Genomic DNA, 23,504 nt, shown 5'->3' with positions numbered 1-23,504 from the left:
GTCAGGAGTTGGATATGACTTAAATCACTACCTTTATATATGTTCATAAAGCATTTTGAGAAAAGAGGTGAAAGGTGCTATGTAAGTATAACATAATATGCTCAAGACAGTAAAAGGCCAAGGTGCTTTTTATGGTAATGGAATGGCTGTGGAAGATTAGGGGAGGATCCCCAAAGCTATTCATCTCACTGTCATCATTATGAGAACAACAGAATTTTTACAAAGATGCCATCACTTTATATAGTTTATTTTGTGCTAACTACTTTTCTATAATAAACCAGGTGACAGAAAATTAAGCCACTTATTCTACACAAACCAATACTTTTTAAATCAGAGTTTCACATTTTACAAGTCATGTTCAATAAACACACACAAATTAGCATTTTGTACACAAATGTTTATTTTTCAATTAAACATTCCCTTTAAACACAAGGAATGAATTCTAAATCTTCATAAAGATGAATTAAAAATGAAATCCCTCCAGTATAGCGTGTATAATCACTGAGTTCTTGGTCACTACTGTTTACTGTTTAACATCAAAAACAAAGACAGGTTATTTAAAAATCATGCTACTGGATTTCTAGTTCTTCCTCTAGGACCAGCTCTATACTGATCTGCAATGTTTAAAAGTTTACATCACCAAATTGAAGCAAGTTTAAGGTGTGAAACAGCTGTGTATTAGACACAAAATAAACATAAAGTTACAAGATATAGTCAAGTTCATAACGAATATAGGTGTTCTTATCATCATTGTAGATTCTTGGGTAATGTGCTATGAGAGCGTCCTGTGAACCAATGTAGATGGAGTTGTAAATTTTCCAATACACATCTCTGACTTTCCGAGCTGGATGAAACAGACCCTAGAATAATTGAGAGATTGCATTATCTGAGTTTTGCAGAGCATATATAACCTTAATATAATAAACAAATTATAAAGGCAGCTTCAAAAAAATCTGGCAACTCAACCAAAGTACAAAGCAAAGACAAAGCCCCCTATAATAACCATTCTCTCATGCATGTTAAGTACAGTGATTTGCTTCAACACATTACATTTGTGATTAATCTTTTAAAATATCCTCAACTTACCTGTAGACAATACTGTAACATTCTACATGGTCCAATAGCAACTCTCAGACCCTCCAGGGCTCCCATAACTGCTTGGATTACATGGGGAGATGTCTCAAACACATTGGGCCATACGTAGTTCAACAAGTGATTCAGAGAATCTTCACAACCAAACCCATAAACCCCAAGTGACATGTGTTGTACCACTGCACTTGCTGTTTGTCTGTGTACAAGGTCCCTATAATAAAGAAAAATATGTTAAGATACATTTACAGTAAAAAATCACCTGCCCATTTAGGAACTACATTACTAACTCAAGGTACTGAACAGACAAGATAATAATCTTAACATCTTATGTACTTTACACATCTTTTTAGTGACTAATGATTCCATTTGGGACATTTTGCCTTAATGACTTAAATCTCACTAAGGTTTCAAAGTAAGCCAAAGGTTCTAATTACCTTTAAAATAAATGAGCGAGAAAGTATGGTACAGTCTTACTATGCAACTAAGGAAAAGACGTGTGGATTTTATGTATGATTAGCAGTAATATTTTGTATTAAACTTTAGAAACTTAAAATACTTGATGGTAATTCAGATACTAGCATAAAAGAGATACTCTACCTCCCATTAACTACTAAAATACTAGAAGTAGTGCTCAAGTGGTAGAGTACTAGCCTTGAACAAAAAAGCAAAGTAATAGTACCTAGGCCCCTCAAGCCCCAAACCAGCAAAATCAATCAGTAAACAACATTAAGTTTCATTCAAAAGAATTCAGATCTGGGGCTGGGAAAGTAATTCAGTGGTAGAGTGCTTGCCTTGCATGCATGAGGCCCTGGGTTCGATGCCTTAGCACCACATAAGCAGAAAAAGCCGGAAGTGACTCTGTGGTTCAAGTGGTAGAGTGCTAGCCTTGAGCTAAAGAGCTGAGGGACAGCACCCAGGCCCAGAGCGCAGGCCCCACAACAACAAAAACAAAAACTAGCCAATAGGACACAGGAATTCAAATCTTATCAAGTGACAGTCTCAATTTTTTACTTTAACCCAGATGTTTTCAGCACAGTTAAATGACAAGACTGGTTACATTCAATGCGGCAAATATATTTTGTTTTCTTCACAGATATCCTAAAATGTGTGGTCTTGCTTACAATTTGAAGAGTGGGCTAAGAGAAGACACAAATATGTACTTGGCTAAAAGTCCTATAGGATCTACAGACATAAGCATTGCACATGTGTTGTTTTTTTTTTTTGGTTGGTTGGTTGTGTGGCCTGAACTCTGGGCCTGAGTGCTGTCCCTCAGCTCCTCAGCTCAAGGCTAGCTAGCACTCTACCACGTGAGCCACAGAGCCACTTCTGGCCTTTTCTGCTTATGTGGTGCTGAGGAATTGAACCCAGGTCCTCGGGCATACAAGGCAAGCACTCTACCACTGAGCCATCTTCCCAGCCCCCAAGCATTGCATACGTGTAAAGACAGTTCTTACATTTTTAAAAAGCAGTAACACAGGTAATTTTAGGACAAATGAAGCAAGATTAAGGGAAAAGAAAGTAATAGATAAAGAAGTAGTAACTGATATTAAAACTATAATATAGTATTTAATTTTAAAATTCCAAATTTCCCTACACACATAATTGAAAAGTATTTTTATACTCTTTTGAAATGGAATTCTACCTGGTATAGCTTGAATTTTTTTCTTTTTTCTTTTTTTTTTTTTTTTTTTTTGGGGGGGGGGGGGGGGGTCTGGTCATGGGGCCTGAACTCTGGGCCTGGGCGCTGTCCCTAGGCTCTTCAGCTCAAGGCTAGCGCTCTACCACTTGAGCCACAGCACCACTTCTGCCTTTTTTCTTTTTGCTTACGTGGTGCTGAGGAATCGAACCCAGGGCCTCAGAGGCATGCAAGGCAAGCGCTCTACCACTGAGCCATCTTCCCAGCCAGAATTTTTTTCTTTAATAAAGCTTTTTTTTTTTTTTTAAGCATTCAGCTTAGTTGATTCTTCTAAACCATGAGGAAAAGTGTGTCTTTGGGGGGGGGGATCCAGTCGTGAGGCCTGAACTCTGGGCCTGGGCATTGTCCCTCAGCTCTTCAGCTCAAGGCTAGTGCTCTACCACAGCCACAGCGCCACTTCCAGCTTTTTTCTTTTTGCTTATGTGGTGCTGAGGAATTGAACCCAGGGCCTCAGGCATGCACTCTACCACTGAGCCACCTTCCCAGCCCAAGTCTTTTTAATATTATTTAACTCCTCACAACATATTTTAGTAAATTGGAAATCCTTACAAATCTTATATATAATACCAGATGGCTCTTAGCCATATTGTTTCTTTAGTAGGCTGACTACTGTCTTGCTTTGAATACATTTATTTTATGACAAAATTCTAGCTGAAAATATTTTTCTTAGAAGCTCTTTGCTCAGCTCATACAGATTTGTTCTCTTGGTTGACCAAGCAACCTTCCAAAATTTAATCATCATACATTATATCACACTAATCACTGCACACAAGTAATAAATCATACTGATCTTGAGCTTTTGAACTAAGGACCGAGGGTATCCCTCAGCTTTTTTCACTCAAAGATAGTTATCTACTACTGAAGTCACAGCTCCACTTTTTGATGTTTCACTGGAGGTAAGAGTAGGCAAGGGAGCTAAAGAGAAAAGAGATAAAAATGGCACAAAAAAAAAAAAAAAGAGGAACTGTTCATCATCCCTGGGTATAAAGGAAATGCAAATAAAAACAACCATGAGATGCCACCTTACCCCAGACAGAATGACCTATATCCTAAATTCAGACAATGCTGGCGAGGATGAGGAGAAAGAGGAATTCTACTGCACTGCTGGCAGGAATGTAAACTAATACAATCAATATAGAAAGCAGTCTGAAGGTTCCTCAAAAAGCTAAATGAAGACCTTCCCTACTACCCAGCCACACCACTCCTAGGCATCTACCCTGAGCAACAGGAACCAGGATACAAGGACACCTGCACCTCCACATTCATTTGCTACACTGTTCACAATAGCCAAGATATGGAAACAACCCAGATGCCCCACTACACATGAATGGATCCATAAATTGTCGTTCCTATATACAATGGAGTATTACCCAGCCATTGAAAAGAACAAAATAATGGCATTTGCAGGGAATGGAAGGAACCAGAACAATTCATGTCGAATGAAATAAGCCAAGATCAAAGAGAGAAATAGCACATGGTCTCCTTGATATGTGGATGTTAAATTAAAAATGCGACAAGAAGGGGCTGGGAAGGTGGCTCAGTGGTAGAGCGCTTGCCTTGCATGCATGAGACCCTGGGTTCGATTCCTCAGCCCCACATAAGCAAAAAAAAAAAAAAAAACTGGAAATGACACTGTGGATCAAGTGATAGAGCAGTAGCCTTGAGCTGACGAGCTGAAGGACAGTGCCCAGGCCCAGAGTTCAGGCCCCACAACCGACAAAAAAAAAAAAAGCAACCAGTAATGACAAAGTGAACAGGACTCCAGAAACAAATGACCTCTTCTTAATTTATCCCATCATTTTTAGATGACTCTATGTTCTCGATCTCACATATGGTATATAACATGTGCACATCTGAGTTCGGAAGCTAGGAGGAGGGCACAGAATCAGAGGGAAATGGGTGAAAAAATACAGTAGAGAGGACCCATCAGCTGCACTGGACATTGACGAAAATGCACTAAGTAACTCAAGGGCAGCAATGGGAGGGAAGGAATGAGAGAAAGAGGGAATAGCTTACCCTAAAAAAGGAAAGAAATGTATATATGACCCATTTGAAGAAATAGTTGTATTGTCAAAGTTTGTAGAGTTCATAAGCTTTATAGATCATGGATAAAGACAATTCACCTTGTGAAAGTTAAAATGTGTTTGTGACTTAGGCTAAGTCACAATACTATAAAATTTATGTAATCACTTAATCACAATGAAGAAATGTTTTAAAAAAAGAATGTGATGACCACAATTTTAGCTCAGCAAATTGTTGTTTGACTTGCAGTCTCACTATATCTTTATATACTTTATGTATCAATTTCTCTTTTGTATTACTCCATAATCAGTGGGAAGAAACTTTTACTTTTTCTCATCTCTAGACATTGTTTTGGTTCTCTATTTCCTTGTCAAACTGTGTTCAATGTGTCAAAGGGGTTCTCAAATGACAATGCAATTACCTGAGAGTTTGTTGGTACTGCCTTACCTAGGAGTATCTACAGACCTACTGTTCTAATAAGTAAAATGTTCCAATGAATAAATTTCTGCATTTTTAGTTAAAAAAAAAAGTCACAGACTTTACTGCCAGACTATCTTTGAATCATGATCCTCAGATCTAAACCTCCTGAGTAGCTAGAACCAGCACCCAGCTTGACCAATTTTTTAAAAATAAAAGTTCATTATTATTTTTCAAAATATATTTCCCTAAGGAATTAAATTTGGAAGAGGAATTAAAAAGTCCTATCTACTGTGGATTTGCAAAACCCATAGTAATATTTCTTTAACAATACCACAAAAAACATGTCATCTAATAATTACTCTAATAAGTCCTAAAAATGAAGAGCTATATATTTTTTGCACTGAATTCAAATAACTTACCTATCCATTAAAGCATCTTCCAATAATGGTGTTACAGCATAAATGTAGTCTTTTCCCATTTCACCAATATATTCAAACAAGAATGAGAGTGATTTTAATACTCCATTTTGAACATTCAGTTCAGGAACTCTGTATTCGTTCATTAAGGCAGGGAGTACTGTGAAGGGTGAACACGTTTCAGCAACAATAGCTATTGCTACAGTGGTACAGACTCTGTTTTGCCTTTCCTGAACTTTAAGGTTGTTTAAAAGCGTAGCCAATACATCATGAGGGCTAGAAAGAAAAAAAAAAAGTATAATTCAGTATTTTCTCAGAAGGAAAATAATGCAATACTTTCAAATCACTAGCATTTTGGTTTTTTTACTTCATATAAATTAAAATGCTGATTCACTTTTTTGCCAGTCCTGGGACTTGAACTCAGTGCCTGGGCACTGTCCCTGAGCTTCTTTTGCTCAAGGCTACCACTCTACCACTTAAGCCACAGCACCACTTCTGGCTTTTTCTGTTTATATGGTACTGAGGAACCGAACCCAAGAATTCATGCATGTTAGGTAAGCACTCTACCATAGAGCCACATTCCTAGCCCTCAAATGCTCAAATTAAAGAAATTTAGTTAAATGTTTAAATTAATTCTTTTAATTAAAGGAAATTTTAAGGGGTCAAGAGTATCCAAAACTAATCTCCTATAAAAATTATGTTTTTCTCTCTTCCATCCCCCCAATTTACTTTTACTACATCTATTCTCTCCTTCTTAAAGCACTTCCTTTGCATTACTCAGAGGGAAATTGAGGCTAACAAGTTTTTCACAACAGCTATTCATTGCAGATTTTAACAGGTCTACTGAAATAAATAAATGTTACTATGATCAAGAAATGAAAAGTGTGTGTGCTTGCATAGGGGACTACTTTACCTAATTAATTTTTTTTCTCTTGTTACAGGGCTTGAACTTAGGGCTTTTGGCCCTTTCAGCTTTTTCCTCTCAAGGATTGTGCTCTACCAGGTGGCCCACATCTCTACTTCTAGCTTTTTGCTGGTTAACTGGAGAAAGAGTATCATGAACTTTTCTGCACAGATTGACTTCAAACCCTGATCACCAAGATAAAGGCTCATGCCTGTAATCCTAACTACTCAGGAGGCTGAGATCTGAGGATCACAGTTCAAAGCCAGCCCAGGCAGGAAAATCGTGAGACTTATCTCCAATTACCACCAGAACACGAAGTGGCACTGTGGCTCAAGTGGTAGAGCTCTAGCCTTGAGCTGAAGAGCACAGGGACAAGCTCCATAATGGGGGGGGGGGGGGGGGGGGGGGGGGAGCCTCCATTTTTAATTCAGTTAAAATTTTAAGAAAACATTTTAAAGTTTAGAAGGTCAAAGGTTAAATGAAAAGCTTTCTCAACTACATTATACTATATTATACCCTAAAAGGCATTTTCTAACACCACAATGGATTTATTGTAATAAAATGGAAAGAATACTTACCCAATGGCCTTTGCAATATAACCAAATGTGTTGACTGTGGCTCTACGAATAGCTTTTTTATGAGCTTTTAAGAGCTCTAAAAGCTCAAAGCAAATCCTCATCCATTCTCTTGCAGACACATATTCAGCTCCCCTAATGAAAGAAAAAATAATTATTTTTATAGTATTAATGCTTTGGGGTTGTTTTTGTAGTGCTAGGGAAATCAAACTCAGGGCCTTGTGCATGTCAAGCAAGCATACTACCATAAATATAAGCCCATTAAGGAAAAATAAATTTGTGCTGGAGGTGGTACCTGCCTCATATGTACAAAAGCCCTGAGTTAAAACCTCACTACTAAGGAAACAAAACTACATTTACAAATTCAGTTCTGAAACCATGATAAATATCTTAATTAACATTAAATAGAAATTATTAACCAAACTGAAATTTGATTGAAAAAATATGAAAAAAACTGCTTCATATCTTGATCACATATACTTATGTAATTGACATTAAGCAAATTTGCTAACTGAATACAAACTGGCTAAGTGTAAAAACCAATACTGTTTACAAAAATGGTTAGACCATAGCCAGGCGCCAGTGGCTCAAGCCAGTAATCCTAGCTACTCAGGAGGCTGAGATCTGAGGAACTCAGTTCAAAGCCAGCCAGACAGGAAAAGTCCGTGAGACTCAGAGCTGAGGGACAGCGCCCAGGCCCAGAGTTCAGGCACCATGACTGGCAAAAAATAAATAAATAAAATAATTGTATACAAAAATAAACTGACTTAGAGATACTTAGGAGAGAACAATGGCAGGAGTGCCACTGATCAAGATGAACTGTACTTATAATCTGACTTCTGGAACTTTATACAACTCTATACAACTACTTAATTAAAACCACTTTAGACAACTACTTAATTTAAAAAACGTTTAGGTCATCTGCTTACCTGTCAGCAATACGTCCAACAAGATCAATACAATTCTCTTGTACTTTTTCATGTCTGTTCTTTAAGATAGGGGTGAGTCTAGGCAGCAGATCTTTAATTGGTGGAGTCATCTTATGCATACCTATTTAACAAAAGCCAATACACCATCAGTCATTTGAACTGTGTAATTTTTATTCCTTTTTAATTCCCAATGTACTATACATGACTATGCATAAATATAAACTTATAGCTGCCTATGGAAAGAGAAAGCCCCAGATTCTGATCGGACTCAGAACTGCTTTTAACTTTTTATTAAGAACTTTCGATTATGCGTGGAAATGAAAGAAATCAGCGAAGTGATTTAAAGAATGATGGATACTCAATAACAAAAAAAAAAAAAAAAAGTTTTCTTTCTGAAATGTATTTGTACACTGACATTTAAATATGGGGACAGCTTATGTTCCGGCCATACACAGCAATATAAGCCAGAGGTAGACATGTAAATTAAAGCAAAATTTTCCAGAAAGGGCCCCCTTACCCTTTAACTGCAAAACAAACAGATCTCCAGTCTCCCTGCAATGCAGGGTATACTTGGATGGTATTTACACCTATGAAGAGAGAAAAAAGGAGGCAGCTGGCAGGGGCTCTTGCTCTAACTAGAACTGCTTGCTCTGATTCTCTTTCCATTGCTTTTCCCACAATATAACTCCCTGCAAACCAGAGCCCCACAAGTGGCCAAGTAAATGATTGTTGCCAAGTCATTATCTTTCAAGTACAGAGAAAGGACTGGACTGACTTGGGAGTTATATGCAAATGCAATCATTCAAATATCTATATTGCATAAATATTTCTTACTAAAATGAAAAAAAAAGTAGCTACATATAAGCAGCTATTTTGCTATTTCTTTAAGGCCTACAGAAGCTATTTTTGGCAATAATAGCAATAACTACATGAGAGAATATAAGAAACCTAAAAGAATACAAGATTTGTTCTCCATACCCAATATTTTTTCATACACTTTTGTTTTGACTTTGGATTAAAAGACTGAATTGATAGCTTTAAATCTTAGGTATAAAGAGACAAGTTAATAATTTAATCAGTTCACTTTTCTATCCAGTTACCTGAACTTATAACAAGGGAACAAGCAAATAAAACAACCTGTCATATTAACTAATATAAGGCTGAATAACTACTGAAGAATTTGCTAAAACTAAATCAAAACTTCAAGGTTGCTCTCTTCTCCCCCTTACAGAACATGACAGTGTTTTTCAGCTGTAAACTAGTAAGACTATTTTAAATAAAATAGGACTTACAAAGGTAAAACTTTTGTGACATCCAATGTATGCATAATCTTGAAGTAACCAAAGTTTAACCAAAGTTACCCAACTCCTAAGTATGATCATAAAATATTTGAAATACAAAGAGAATTTAAAAAAACAATGAAAATCTCACATGAACAGCAAATTCCATACCTATTACATTTACAATAGCCTTCAGTGCTCCAAGAATGCTGCCCAATACTTCAGGATACTCTTCACCCAAATATTCATACAACACAACACCCAAGTGCCCCATCAGTTTTTCCTATAAAAGAAATAAAGGTAAGAACTTTTTTTATTTTTAAAATTAAACTGCTTGTTGAAGAAGTAATAACTGGGAATACAAACTTACCTCTTGGCATGTCTTCATAACAACAGCAGTTCGAGAAATCAAGTCAGCTGCCTGTTGCCTAACTTTTGCTGATTTGTTATTCAAACGCCACAATACTGTACCACATATCTGAGGCAGGTATGGTTTTACTCGTTTGCCAAGAGCATTGACCACTGTGCCAAAGCCATTCAACATTACTGAGTCCTTAAAAAGAAAAAAAGTTCCATAAAAAAGAAATAGTCACTAATAATCATAATTTACTTCTGACAATTGATATTTAGTAATATTCAGTCTTTCCTAACTACTCAAACACAACTTAAAAAAAAACAGAGTTACAAGAACTATTGGCAGACAAATGAGAAAATGACTGCTTAAAAAATTACTTCTGCTGGGCACTGGTGGCTCACGCCTGTAATCCTAGCTACTCAGGAGGCTGAGATCTGGGGATTGAGGTTCAAAGCCAGCCCAGGCAGGAAAGTCCATGAAACTCTTATCTCCAATAAACCACCAGAAAACCAAAAGTGGCGTGGTAGCTCAAGTGGTAGAGCTCTAGCCTTGAGCTGAAGAGCTCAGGCCCAGAGTCCAAACCCCACAACCAACCAAAAAAAAAAAATAAAGTTACTTCACACTGGGAGAGAGGGAGGGAAAGGGTGACACTGTCCAAAAAGAAATGTACTCTTTGCCTGACTTATGTAAGGAATCCCTTTGTTCGTCCTCTTTGTAGTAACAATACAAAATTAAAACTTTAAAAATTGCTTCAAGGGATGTGGTTCAAGTGACAGAGTGTCTGCATAGCAGGCACTGGCTCTGAGTTCAAATCCCAGTACCATCCCCTCCACAAAAAACCCTAAATATGCATTACTTTAAATTTAATGTGTTTTTTAAAAATAACATTGTGGGACCACTGGTGTCTCAGGACTAGAATTGCATCTGATCTCAGGAGGCTGAGATCTTAAGATCAAGATTCAAAATGTGCCTAGGCAGACAAATCTGACTCTTACCTCCAATTAACAAGCAAAGAGCCAGAAATGGAGTTGTGGCTCAAGTGGTAGAACACCAGCTGTTGAGTGGAAAGAAAAAGCCAAACAAGAGCACGGGCGCACCCCCCCCACACACACACACAATATTACCTTTGAGAGAAATACGCCTGCCTTGATAGATTCTCATTAATAACAAAGATATTTAACTGAACTTTTTCCTAATTGGTTCCAAGCATCCTGAACTGATAGGAAACTTTCTGATCTTTTAGAGACTATTAAGTGTACTAGCCCAGGAATTCTTAGGCCTAAGAACTTGTACCTTGAATTCTCCAGTAAGTTTCTTGTCTTGTAAAGTAACATGCTTTTCTACAGAAATAAGTGTAACAACTTGCCACAATAATTAGTTGTCATTACCTCTGTAGTCTGTTCTTGGAAAGCATAAAGAATGCCATCAATAAGTTGTTCTTCAAGTTTATGATCAATATCTGCTGCTCCCAAGTTGCCCATAATTTTCTCAATTGTCTCCATCACCATTTTCCGGTACTGCTCAGCTTCATCTTTCAGATCATCCACAATCCTGGATATAATTTCTGCTGCACCTACTTTATTTGCCAACTCCACAGTAGTATCAACCAACTAAAAAGACAAAGAAAAGCCTTTCCATATACTGTCTTTCAAAGAAATAAAGCAACATGAAAAACAATTCATCTATGTATTCTTATTTAGCTGGTAATGATGATGAAGAATGTAACTAGAAAAGTAATTGGAAATTTTAACTCTAAATCAATTAGATTCAAAATAAAACTGTTACTCATGTTTCAGGTGGCCAGATAAAACACTGAACTTACTAAACAAAGATAGTAATTTAGTATTTACACTAGATTACAAATCATAATAGAACTCATTGATGAAAGTCCATCTCCTTTCACAAACAAGCACATATAAATAAACTGTAAGAAAATCATACTAAAATATACCAGGTAACAAGCATTCAGGGTGAGTGAACAATTAATTAGTCAAAAGGGTTTTTTAATAAAATCATACCTGTCGGTAATTTCTTCTATCTAAAGCCATTCTGTGCTGCCAGAAGTGTTTAAAGAAAGGAGGAAGAATCTCTGTTTTTATGTAATTTGCTTCTACACCATCTGTCCCACAACACTGTTTTACCACCTAAAAGATTTTTAAAAGTAATATTACATCAAATACAGTACTGATGCAATAAAATGTAGGCTTAAAAAATCTTTATAAAAATTCTTTAAACGATATAATAAGCTCAGGCTAGAGAAACAGTTACCTTCAGTACAATTTTCTTCATTTCTTCATCAGGAGATTGGAATTCTCGAATGAGAATTAACATCACTTCCCTAGTATAGTAGTTGGCATATTCTGCATCCATGAGAGGAATAAGATATCCAATAGCCTTTAAGAAAGCAGCTAAACCCTATTTTAAAATTTAAAAAAAAAAATAGTATTAGTTAGACTCATAGTGCCTTAACTTTATTGAGGAGAAATCAAAAACAGTATCTAATAGATGGATTTACCTTTCCTCTGTGTTGACGGATACCCTTCCATAGAGGTTTGAGCACAGAATCAAAAGATTCGATACCATAAGGAGTTGCTGCTTCAGCCAAGGCAGCAATAGCCAAAGCACTGATGGTCCTAACTTTCTGCTGCTCATCCACAAGACCTATAAAACCAAAGACAGGCTTAACCTATGAACCAACACTACTTAGTTGCCACAATATGATCCAGATTCTAGCAATAGATCTAACATTTAACCAAACTACAGGAATCTGTTCACATTAGATAAAATTAGTCAAAAAGTATCTCTCCAAATTAGTAACCTAAATTTCAGGACAGCTGTTTTATAAAAGCCAAGTTATATTACAACTCACCATGTTCAATGATTTCAACTAAACTTCTCAGATGTGGCAAGATGGCACAGCCCATAAGAATAGCTATCTGCTGTACAATCTTAATACCAGTGTGTCTTGCTTGCCAAGACTTCTTGCTTTTGCATACAGCTTTTAAGAAGGGCAATAAAGAAGGAATGCCCAGGGCAGAGGCTACAACAGCAAAAGCTCTAGCTGTTGTGTTACGGACATACTCATCCATATTATCTATATCAGGTCTCATGGTAGAAATCATAGTAGCCAGACCAGCTGCCTAAAAAGAAAGATAAAAGAAAATAATTAACCTTCAACAATTTCCTGATAATCAAAGAATCCAATCAACAGATGCAAGCTTTCTTCTCTGAAAAAATGTGAATACCTTTGCCAAGTTAGAAATAATCTCTCGGCCTTCCACTCTGGCATAGTAGTCTTCATCAATCAACAGTGGTTCAATGACCACAAGAATCTGAAAAGGAAAAACAAAATAGTTACAACTTAACACCAACTACCTATGTCACATTCATATAAAACAAATTTATATTCATCATGACTTTGTTAAACAAGGGAAACGTTTTCTAAAAACTTTAGTTACATAATTTCAAATCCCAGATATAGGTGACTATTTGAGAACTAAACAATATAAATAAATAATATTATAAACAGAGGGGACTATGGGGAGGGGAGTAAAAGGAGGGAGTATGATCAAAGTACATGATATACAAAGCATGAATGAATCCTATTTAGAATATACAAAAAGAGCCAGGCTCACACCTATGACACTAGCTACTCAGGAGGCTGAGATCTGAGAGTCAAATTTCAAAGCCAGCCCAGGTAGAAAAATGTAAGACTCCCATTAACCAGCAAAAATCCAGAAACAGAGTTGTTGCTCAAGTGACAGCATGCCATGCTTGAGTAAAAACCTACAAAAGTGTAAGCCCTGGGTTCAAGCTACTGTCCTGGCCAAAATAAATAAATTATGGTATTTTAGCAGGGTGAAGAAGTGACACTGTCCAAAAAGAAATGTACTCACATTACCTGATTCATGTAACCCCTCAGTACATCACATTTATAATTCAAAAAAAAAAGAAACATACTTATAGTCATCCTAATCTAATGTTAATAAAGACAAATGAAAAAGTGAGTAGCATCAATCATTTTATGGTACAGATAGCACAAAATGACATCTATATATACCTGTACTTGTGTATGTAATGTAATCTGCAAAAAACATCTGAAAGATTGACCTAAAATACTGATTTAACAATAAAGATATTGTTTTTTTGTTTTTTTGGGGTCCGGTCGTGGGGCCTGAACTCTGGGCCTGGGCACTGTCCCTCAGCTCTTCAACTGAAGGCTAGCACTCTACCACTTGAGCCACAGCGCCACTTCCAGCTTTTTTCTTTTTGCTTATGTGGTGCTGAGGAATCGAACCCAGGGCCTCATGCATGCAAGGCAAGCACTCTACCACTGAGCTACCTTCCCAGCCCACAATAAAGATATTGCTATAACAAAAGTTGGAGGTCCAGTCGTGGGGCCTGAACTCTGGGCCTGGGCGCTGTCCCTCAGCTCTTCAGCTCAAGGCTAGCACTCTACCACTTTAGCCACAGCGCCACTTCCAGCTTTTTTCTTTTTGCTTATGTGGTGCTGAGGAATCGAACCCAGGGCCTCATGCATGCAAGGCAAGCACTCTACCACTGAGCTACCTTCCCAGCCCACAATAAAGATATTGCTATAACAAAAGTTGGAGGTCCAGTCGTGGGGCCTGAACTCTGGGCCTGGGCGCTGTCCCTCAGCTCTTCAGTTCAAGGCTAACGCGCTACCACTTGAGTCATAACATCACTTCCGGCTTTTTTTTTTCCTGTTTATGTGGTGCTGAGGAATCGAACCCAGGGCCTCATGCATGCAAGGCAAGCACTGTACCACTGAGCCACCTTTCCAGCCCTGTTATAACAATATTTAACATTGGTTTACTCTAAACAAGTATAAGGGGTTTTACATTTCTACTGTGAACGTATAGAATCAGCTAAATTTTTGTTGGTTTTAAAATTTCAAGAATACATGGGGCTGGAAAGGTGGCTCAGTGGTAGAATGCTTGCCTTACAAGCCTGAGGCCCTGGGTTCGATTCCTTAGCACCACATAAGCAAAAAGAAAAAAGCTGGAAGTGGCGCTGTGGCTCAAGTGGTAGAGCGCTAGCCTTGAGCTGAAGAGCTGAGGGACAGTGCCCAGGCCCAGAGTTCAGGGCCCACGACCGGACAAAAAAAAAAAAAAAAATACATGAACAAGATGACCAAAAAAAAAAAAAATCAGGGCTGGGATGGTAGCTCAGTGGTAGAGTGCTTGCCTTGCATGCCTGAGGCCCTGGGTTCGATTCCTCAGCACCACATAAGCAAAAAGAAAAAAGCCGGAAGTGGCGCTGTGGCTCAAGTGGTAGAGCGCTAGCCTTGAGCTGAAGAGCTGAGGGACAGTGCCCAGGCCCAGAGTTCAGGCCCCACAACCGGACCCAAAAACAAAAAACAAAACAAAACAAAAAAAAAAAAAATCATTGAATTACTCTTATATTAAAAGTATTTGGGGGGCTGGGAAGGTGGCTCAGTGGTAGAGTGCTTGCCTTGCATGCCTGAGGCCCTGGGTTCGATTCCTCAGCACCACATAAGCAAAAAGAAAAAAGCCGGAAGTGGCGCTGTGGCTCAAGTGGTAGAGCGCTAGCCTTGAGCTGAAGAGCTGAGGGACAGTGCCCAGACCCAGAGGTCAGGCCCCACGACCGGACCCAAAAATAAAATAAAATAAAATAAAATAAAAGTATTTGGGCTGGGCATTGGTGGCTCATGCCTGTAGTTACTTCAAAAGGCTGAGAACTGAAGATCACCTAAGCCAGCCCAGGAAGGAAAAGTTTGAGACTTGTATCTCCACAAAACCATCAAAAAAGCCTTAAGTGGAGCTGTGGCTCCAGTGGTAGAGCATTAGCCTTGAGCAGAAGAGCTCAGACAGCTTCTAGGCCCTGAATTCAAACTCCAGGACAACAAAGAAACAACAACCAAAAAAAAAACACATGCTGTGGCTAGAACGCTTGTGGTTGAGCGCTTGCTTTGAGCACAGAGAGAATCAAGGACAGTGCCCAGGCCCTGAATTCAAGACTCAGGATGCCAAAAACAGATTGATACAGGCTCCCCCTCCCCACATTTCACATGTGTAATCCTAGCTACTTAGGAGATTGACATGTGAGGATGTTGGTTGAAAGCCAGCACAGGAAGGAAAATCCATGAGACCCATCTCCAATTAACCACCCTCCCCCCCCCCCAAAAGCCACAAGTGTAGCTGTGGCTAAAGTGGTAGAGCTAGCCTTGAGCAAGAAAGCACAAGGGCAGGGCCCAGGCCCTGAGTTTAAGAACCAAGACTGGCACCAAAAAAAAAAGGGGGGGGGGGGAGTGAAAGTATGGCTCAAATGGTAGTGTCAGATTTGTGCAAAAAAGCCAAGCAAGGGCTGGAAAGGTGGCTCAGTGGTTAGAGCGCTTGCCTTGCATGCCTGAGGCCCTGGGTTCGATTCCTCAGCACCACATAAGCAAAAAGAAAAAAGCCGGAAGTGGCACTATGGCTCAAGTGGTAGAGCACTAGCCTTGAGCTGAAGAGCTGAGGGACAGCGCCCAGGCCCAGAGTTCAGGCCTCACCACCGGACCCAAAAAAAAAAAAAAAAAGCCAAGCAAGAGCATAAAGCTGTTGTGAATTCAATACCACTAATGGCACACAAGCATATGCACACACACACACACACACACACACACACACACACACGATTAACCATGAGAAACACTATTTGAGAGCAAACCTTGTGCACATATGGTCGTACTAAGTCATCAAGTTTGTATAATATTCTATCAATAACTTTCACAAGTAAATGACGCTCTTGATCCTCAAGTGTAGGAGACATCAGTAGAGGAAGAATCTGATTAAACAAAGGTCCAGCTCCAAATTCACGAGCTTTATCAGTAATCTGACGCAATGCAGCCTGGGAAAAATAGGAAAAAGTATGTTTGCTATATAATCAAATGTTCTGAAAGACAAAATTACTCCAGGAATATTTTCTATAGTTGAATATTTTAATTATACATTTGCAAAAAGCTTATATAGAGGAACATGAGATCATTTCTGTCCAAATAACTCTGAAGTGTGATCTCATTTGACAAAAACAGTGTTTCAGCTAATTCAAGAAGGGTAATTTACTAGAGCTACAGAATATACTAGTTCCTTACAAAATCCTAGCAATTACTTGAAGTCAAAGCATTTAAAGACCTCAAACAAGCTGGGCACATGTTGCTCATGCCTGTAATCCTAGCTACTCCGGTGGCTGAGATCTAAAAATTGCCGTTGGAAACCAGCCCCGGGAGGAAAGCCTGTGAGACTCATCTCCAGTTAACCATCAGAAAACTGAAAGTGGAGCTATGGCTACACTTTCAAGTGGTAGAGTTCTAACCTTGAGCAAAAGGGCTAAGGACAGCACCCAGGCCCTAAGTTCAAGCCTCATGACTGACAAAATAAAATAAAGACCTCAAAGACAAAAAGGCTCCACATCCTTATTTGAAGAAAATTCTGAATAAAAAATTAAATAGTTTGGGAACGTAGCGTAGTGGAAGAATGTTTGCATTAAGCCCTGGGTTCGATTTCATCAGTACCACATAAACAGAAAAGGCTGGGAGTGGTGCTGTGGCCCAAGTGGTAGAGGGCTAGCACTGAGCACAGAGAGACTCAGAGACAGAGCCCAAGCCCTGAGTTCAAGCCCCAGGACCAGCAAAAAATAAAAATAAAAAAATTAAGTATTTTATATTACCCTTGGTGAAGATGAAGAGACCAGTTAAAAATTTCTGAACATAACAATGAATATGATGATTTAAAAAACTGACACCTACCTTTCTCATCGGAGGTGTTCCATTCTTAATTTTTAACAGCAACTTCATTATTTTTCTCTCTTTTTGTTCCTCTGGACTAAGTGTTGATTCATCCACATCAACCTAGAGTAGAAATTAGAGGTAGGTCAAGATACTGATAATTTCCAAACAAAAAATAATTAATTCCCACAATTATCACTTACCAATAGTTTGTCAAAGTACTGAATGTCATCGGGTTTCAAAAATGGAAGATTTCCAGACGGCTGGTCATTAACACTTTTCATGGTTCTATCTTCAGTTTGCATGTGGAAACCAGTCATACCACCTAAAGGTGTTGGAGTTGCAGTCAGCTTCCGAGCTGGAGTTCGTATAGGAACATAACCAGCTGGAGGGGGAAGTACCTAACAGAGTTATAAGACAATTTAGGATTTTCTTGCTATTAGACATGAAAAACAGCATAACAAACACATTTCACTTGAAATATTTGACAATTTATTATTCTGAAACCTCATTTTTAGTTGGAGAAAAACTGGACATCTATCTTAATTCTTCTAGCAGAACTTTAAAACACTTATGACATTCATATTTCTCATTTGGTAATTAAAATTTAGGAATACTGGAAGTATGAGAAATAAATATATGAGGCAGGATTATAAAACTGATCACTTTTAAACAGTAATTTATATAAACATAAAAGCAAATGTCAGATAAATAATTTAGAATCTGCTAGGCATCAGTGGCTCGCACCTGTAAATCCTAGCTACTCAGGAAGCTGAGTTCTGAGCAGTGAAGTTCAAAGCCAACCTGGGCAGGAAAGTGTGAGATTCTTATCTCCAATTAACCACCAGAAAACTGGAAGTGGCACTGTAACTCTCAAGTGGTAGAACGCTAGCCTTGAGCTGAAGAGCTTAGGGACAGCACTCAGGCCCAGAGTTCAAGCCCCACAACCAACAAAAATAAATAAATAAAATTAAAATAATTTAGAATTCATAAAACTTGATTCAGTAATTTCCAAAAAGCTCTACCTAATAAACTTGCAATGGTATACACAATACATGTTTATGCTTTAGTAATAAAATTAAACATCATTCACATAAACATGTGAAGTATAAAAACAAATCTTTTGGGGCTGGGAAGGTGGCTCAGTGGTAGAGCGCTTGTCTTGCATGCATGAGGCCCTGGGTTCGATTCCTCAGTACCACATAAGCAAAAAGAAAAAAGCGGGAAGTGGCGCTGGGGCTCAAGTGGTAGAGTGCTAGCCTTGAGCTGAAGAGCTGAGGGACAGCGCCCAGCCCAGAGTTCAGGCCCCACGACCAGACCCAAAAACAAAAACCAATCTTTTAAGTCTAAAACTCTACCAAAAACAAGTCAATGCCAAATCAAAATATTTACAAAAGCCCTATAAAACGCACCACTTAATTAAGCTCTCTGTAAAACCATAAAATCTCTCTTTTCAATACTAGTACATGGGGCACTAGTGGCTCATGCCTGTAATCCTAGCTACACGGGAGGCTGAGATCTGATGACTATGATTCAAAAGCTAGCCTACTCAGTAAAGTACATAAGACTCTTAACTAATTAAGCACCAAAAAAAAGTCAGAAGGATAGCAGTGACTCAAGTAGTAGAGAGCTTGCCTTGGGCAAAAACAAAAGCTAAAAGACAGCCACCCAGGCCCTGAGTTCAAGCCCCATGCCTGGCACACACACACAAAAAAAACTACAGTTTTTGTTTTTTTGGATTTTTTTGTCGGTAGTGGGGCTTGAACTCTGGGCCTCAGTGCTGTCCCTCAGCTCTTCAGCTCAAAGCTAGTGCTCTACCACTTGAGCCAAAGCACCACTTCCAATTTTCTGAGTGGTTTCTTAGAGATAAACAGTCTCATGGACTTTTCTTGCCAGGGTTGGCCTTGAACCAGGATCCTCAGATCTTAGCCTCCTGAGTAGCTAGGATTACAGGCGTGAGCCACCAGTGCCGGGCCACAGTTTTGTTTTTTTTTTAAATGTAAGTTCCTGGGCAGAATAAATCTATACAGATCTTCTCTAATGAGTTTGAACTACTGACTACAACTGTCAATTAGATTTAAAATTAAATTTCTGTTAAATATGTGGATGCCAACTGTTTTGTTATCCAATCATATTTTGTTAATTTATGTAGGTAGGCTCCAACTGGGACTAAAGATTAAAAACTTCAGCTGGACCAGTGGCTCACACCTACAATCCTGCTAGTTGAGATTGGGAAGATAGAGGTTTAAAGCCAGACACACAGAAATTCAAAACAATCTCCTCTCAACATAGCTGGATATTGTGGTGAATGCTTATGATCCTAGCTACATAGGAAAAATGATATAGGCAGATCACACCCCAGCATAGGCCTGGGCAAGAAGCCAGATTCTATCTCAAAAACAACCAGCAAAAAACAGGTCAGGAGAGAGGGCACTTGTGGTTCATACCTGCAATCCTAACAACTCAAGAGGCTGAGACCTGGAGATCACTCCTTTTGGCAGAAAAGTCCAAGAGACTCTATCTCCAATTTCCAGCAAAATGCTGTACTGGAGGTATGGCACAAGTGGTAGTGTACCAGCTATACATAAAGACAGCCAACCAAGAGCCAGAGACTCTGAGTTCAAATCCTGATACTGGCACAAAAAGAAAAGGACTGTAGGTATGGCTCAGTAGTGACAGCATTTACCTAGCAAGTGTGACAAAGACCCTGAGTTTAAACCCTAGTACCTACAAAAATAAGAGCTTCCTATTAGTCACTTGTTTTCCATCTAAATTATTTTTTGGTATTGAAATGGACAAAGTGGAAATAGCAAATCTGGGTAAAGCTAGTACAAACATCTTTTTTTCAACAAACAACAAGAAAATTTGCATCCTAAATAGCACCACATTCATATTCACTATTACCTTATATCCTTCTGGAAACATAGCATCCAATTCTTCATCAGAGAGCGGACGATTTCGCTCATCAATTTCTCTTTCCCATCGCCAGGCCTGAAGCTGTTCGGGAGTCATGCTCATTATGTGACCTGCCAAAATTGGCAAAATGTTCACAATCAATAGTACAAGACTTTAATCATTACATAGCCCCTTAAGTGCTAATAAAGATAATGAAGATCAACCTTAACATTTAGTTGCTTTTATGTAAACCAAAACTAATTTTTATATTACTCTTGCTAAAAAACTGACAGTAACAGCCCACACAAAAAAATCAAACACACACACAGAGAAAAATTCAAGTACATATTCAACCATTTTTTTCTTCCAATGAAAGAGTTTCTACCTGGAGTAGGAGTAGCCATATTCATGGCTGGTGTGCCAATTGGTGTTTTTCCAGGTGTCAGAACAGGAGTGCTTCCACCCATCTGACTAGCTGGTGTTTCATCCCAACGTGACTTTCTTTTGCTGGCTCCAGGAGTAGGTGTTTCACCAATTGAATCTCCACCTCGATCTGTTCGAGGAGTCTCAGCCCATCCACTTCCATGCCCGGGAGTATCTTCAAAGAAAAAAAGAAAGCAACATCAAATATTAACTATTGTTAAAAATAATGTTTAATCTCAAAAAGCTGAAATAATAAAGTAATGAAGTTTAAAAGCAGAATATTCCTAACACAAATACAACCAATCTAGCTAGACAGACAGACAGACAGACAGACAGACAGACAGATCCTTTTGAGGTGGGGGGAGGGGAATGAGGGGGCAATCCTGGGGCTTGAACTCAGGGCCTGAGCACTGTCCCTGAGCTTCTTTGCTCAAGGTTAGCACTCTACCATTTAAGCCACAGCACTACTTCCAGCATTTTCTGTGTATGTAGTACTGAGGAATCGAACCCAGGGCTTCATGTATGCTAAGCGAGCACTCTATCACTAAGCCACATTCCTAGCCCAGACACAACATTCGAAGTTTTAAAGTTCCAATTCTTTTCTTTATGAAAAGAATAATAACATAATAACTTGACTAACAGGAATAAAAAGGAAAATAACTTTTTTCCCCAAATATAATATCAGTGTACACACCTATCTACTGTTGTACACTACATCTTTCCACATACTAGAAGACAAAAATTCTGTGCTCTTCCTTTGTCCATTACACATTAAGAATTCCCAAAGTCATCATTGATTCCAGGCCAAAAAAAAAAAAACTAAACATAGAAACCCACAAAAGGTTACAGTCAGCCAGGCAAAGCCAGGTACCAAAGGCTCATGCCTAGAATCCTAGGTACCCAGAAGACTGAGATCTGAAAATCAAGGTTCAAAGTCTGCCCAGGCAAAAAGCCCATGAGTTTTATTTCCAATTAACAACAACAACAACAAAAGCTGGAAGTGGAGGTGTTGATTAAGTCATAAAATGTCAACATTAACTGAAAAAGCTAGGCTCTCTTCACTAAACTCAGAACACCACGGCCCCAAGTCCAAGTCCTAGTTACCGTACCCCCCATCCAAAAATGGTTATAATCTAAAAATTCTCCTTTCTTTTATGATTCCTCCTAAAGGTCGTGGAGTCTGAAATCTGGGTGGGTCTAGGCGCTGTCCCTCAGCTCTTCAGCTCAAGGCTAGAGCTCTACCACTTGATCCACATCACCTACTTCCGGCTTTTTCTGCTTATATGGTGCTGAGGAATTGAACCCAGGGCTTCATGGATGGGAGGCAAGCACTCTACCACTGAGCCACCTTCCTAACCCCAGTAAAGCAACTCTTAAACCTCTTCAAAAAGGAAAAATAAAGCCGGACGCCGATGGCTCACACTTGTAATCCTAGCTACTCAGGAGGATGAGATCTGAGGATCGCGGTTCAAAGCCAGCCAGGGCAGGAAAGGCCATGAGACTCTTACCCAATCAACCACTCAGAAAAATGGAAGTGGTGCTGTGGCTCAAGTGGTAGGGCGCTAGCCTTGAGCTGAAGACCTGAGGGAGAGCACTCAGGCCCAGAGTTCAAGGCCCACAACCAATTAAAAAAAAAAAAAAAAAAAAGGATAAATAATTAGACAAATGATCTGCTCAGTTCTTTATCTCTCTGCAGTAGCTGAGCACTTATCCTTCAAAGATCTCAGTCAAAATACACCACTTATTAAGTCAACATTTCACTCAACCACATTCACACTACACTCAAAGTACCTCTCTCTGTTTTGGGGGTCTCATCCCATCTGTTTTTACGAGCGCTGGAAGTTGCGCCTCCATGTCCTGGTGTTGCATGGCCTGGTGTATCGCCTCGTCCAGGAGTAGCAGCTCCCGCAGGTGTATGACTAGGTGTAGGATCCCAAATTTTTGAGCCTGGCGTTGCTCCAGGAGTCTCACTTCCTTTTGCGCGACCTGGTGTCTCATCCCATCTCAAGGAAGGAGTATGCCCAGGAGTCTGAACAAAGCAAAAAGTATTTTATTTCCCATACACACTCAGAGACACAAGTAGAAATTCCTTATCAAACAAGAAATATTTAGTTCGGTATTCTATAATTAAATGTTAAGACAACCTGCTTTAAAAAAAACAAAACACGATTAACAATGGTAGAGCACTATCCTTGAGCACAAAAGCTCAGGGATAGCAACCAGGCCCAGAGTTCAAGTCCCAGGAATGGCAAAAAAAAAAAAAAATTAAAATATACTGTGTATGTGTCAACTAGCATCTCTGCAACTCTGGCATCAAACTGCAATCCTCAGATCTCAGAATATAAGGTTAAGAGAGTAAGAAAGGGACAAGGAGTGTGATAGAAGGAATGAAATTGATTAGAATACAGTGCAATCATGTATGAATAAATTCTGCCTGAATCTGAATAATGAATATAAGCAAATAATCAATTAACTCAAGAAAGAATATAGAGGCAGCACCAGTGGCTCATGACTGTAATCCTACCAATCAGGAATTGGTTTGACACCAGCCCATGCAGGAAAAGTCTGTGAGACTCTTATCTCCAATAAACTACTCAGAAAAAGCTAGAAGTAGAGCTGTGGCTCCAAGTGGTAGAGCACTAGTCTTGAACAACAACAACAACAACAAAAATCTCAGGGACAGCACCCAGGCTGAGTTCAAGCCCCAGGAATGGGGGGGAAAAGTAAAGAAAGAATACAGTCTAACACTT

General features: G+C 38.9%; 1 protein-coding gene across 3 annotated transcripts in view; it reads right to left on the bottom strand.

Moving 5' to 3' along the window:
- Positions 1-226: 226 nt before the first annotated feature.
- The window catches only part of Sf3b1 (splicing factor 3b subunit 1), a 49,235-nt gene continuing 25,957 nt past the window's right edge, over positions 227-23,504 (bottom strand). For 2 of the 3 annotated variants that reach the window (XM_042688276.1, XM_042688277.1), the window contains 19 exons: positions 22,546-22,783; positions 20,717-20,929; positions 20,341-20,462; positions 17,640-17,837; positions 17,458-17,559; positions 16,380-16,559; positions 12,935-13,021; positions 12,559-12,829; positions 12,205-12,350; positions 11,958-12,104; positions 11,708-11,833; positions 11,078-11,299; positions 9,705-9,887; positions 9,506-9,617; positions 8,055-8,175; positions 7,129-7,260; positions 5,650-5,922; positions 1,087-1,303; positions 227-860 (listed from right to left, as the gene is read on the bottom strand). In XM_042688276.1, coding sequence (XP_042544210.1) covers positions 702-860; positions 1,087-1,303; positions 5,650-5,922; positions 7,129-7,260; positions 8,055-8,175; positions 9,506-9,617; positions 9,705-9,887; positions 11,078-11,299; positions 11,708-11,833; positions 11,958-12,104; positions 12,205-12,350; positions 12,559-12,829; positions 12,935-13,021; positions 16,380-16,559; positions 17,458-17,559; positions 17,640-17,837; positions 20,341-20,462; positions 20,717-20,929; positions 22,546-22,783 — 3,249 coding nt within the window. In that variant the 3' untranslated portion in view covers positions 227-701. Of the gene's footprint in view, positions 861-1,086; positions 1,304-5,649; positions 5,923-7,128; positions 7,261-8,054; positions 8,176-8,571; positions 8,642-9,505; positions 9,618-9,704; positions 9,888-11,077; positions 11,300-11,707; positions 11,834-11,957; positions 12,105-12,204; positions 12,351-12,558; positions 12,830-12,934; positions 13,022-16,379; positions 16,560-17,457; positions 17,560-17,639; positions 17,838-20,340; positions 20,463-20,716; positions 20,930-22,545; positions 22,784-23,504 lie in introns of those variants that run through there. The other variant, XM_042688278.1, reaches the window with a different exon arrangement.

The sequence above is a fragment of the Dipodomys spectabilis genome, unplaced genomic scaffold (genome assembly GCF_019054845.1).
Source record: "Dipodomys spectabilis isolate Male_0828 unplaced genomic scaffold, ASM1905484v1 ptg000115l, whole genome shotgun sequence".
NCBI lineage: Eukaryota > Metazoa > Chordata > Mammalia > Rodentia > Heteromyidae > Dipodomys > Dipodomys spectabilis.
Note: the sequence above shows the minus strand (reverse complement) of the source record. Positions and strands in the feature narration are given on the sequence as shown.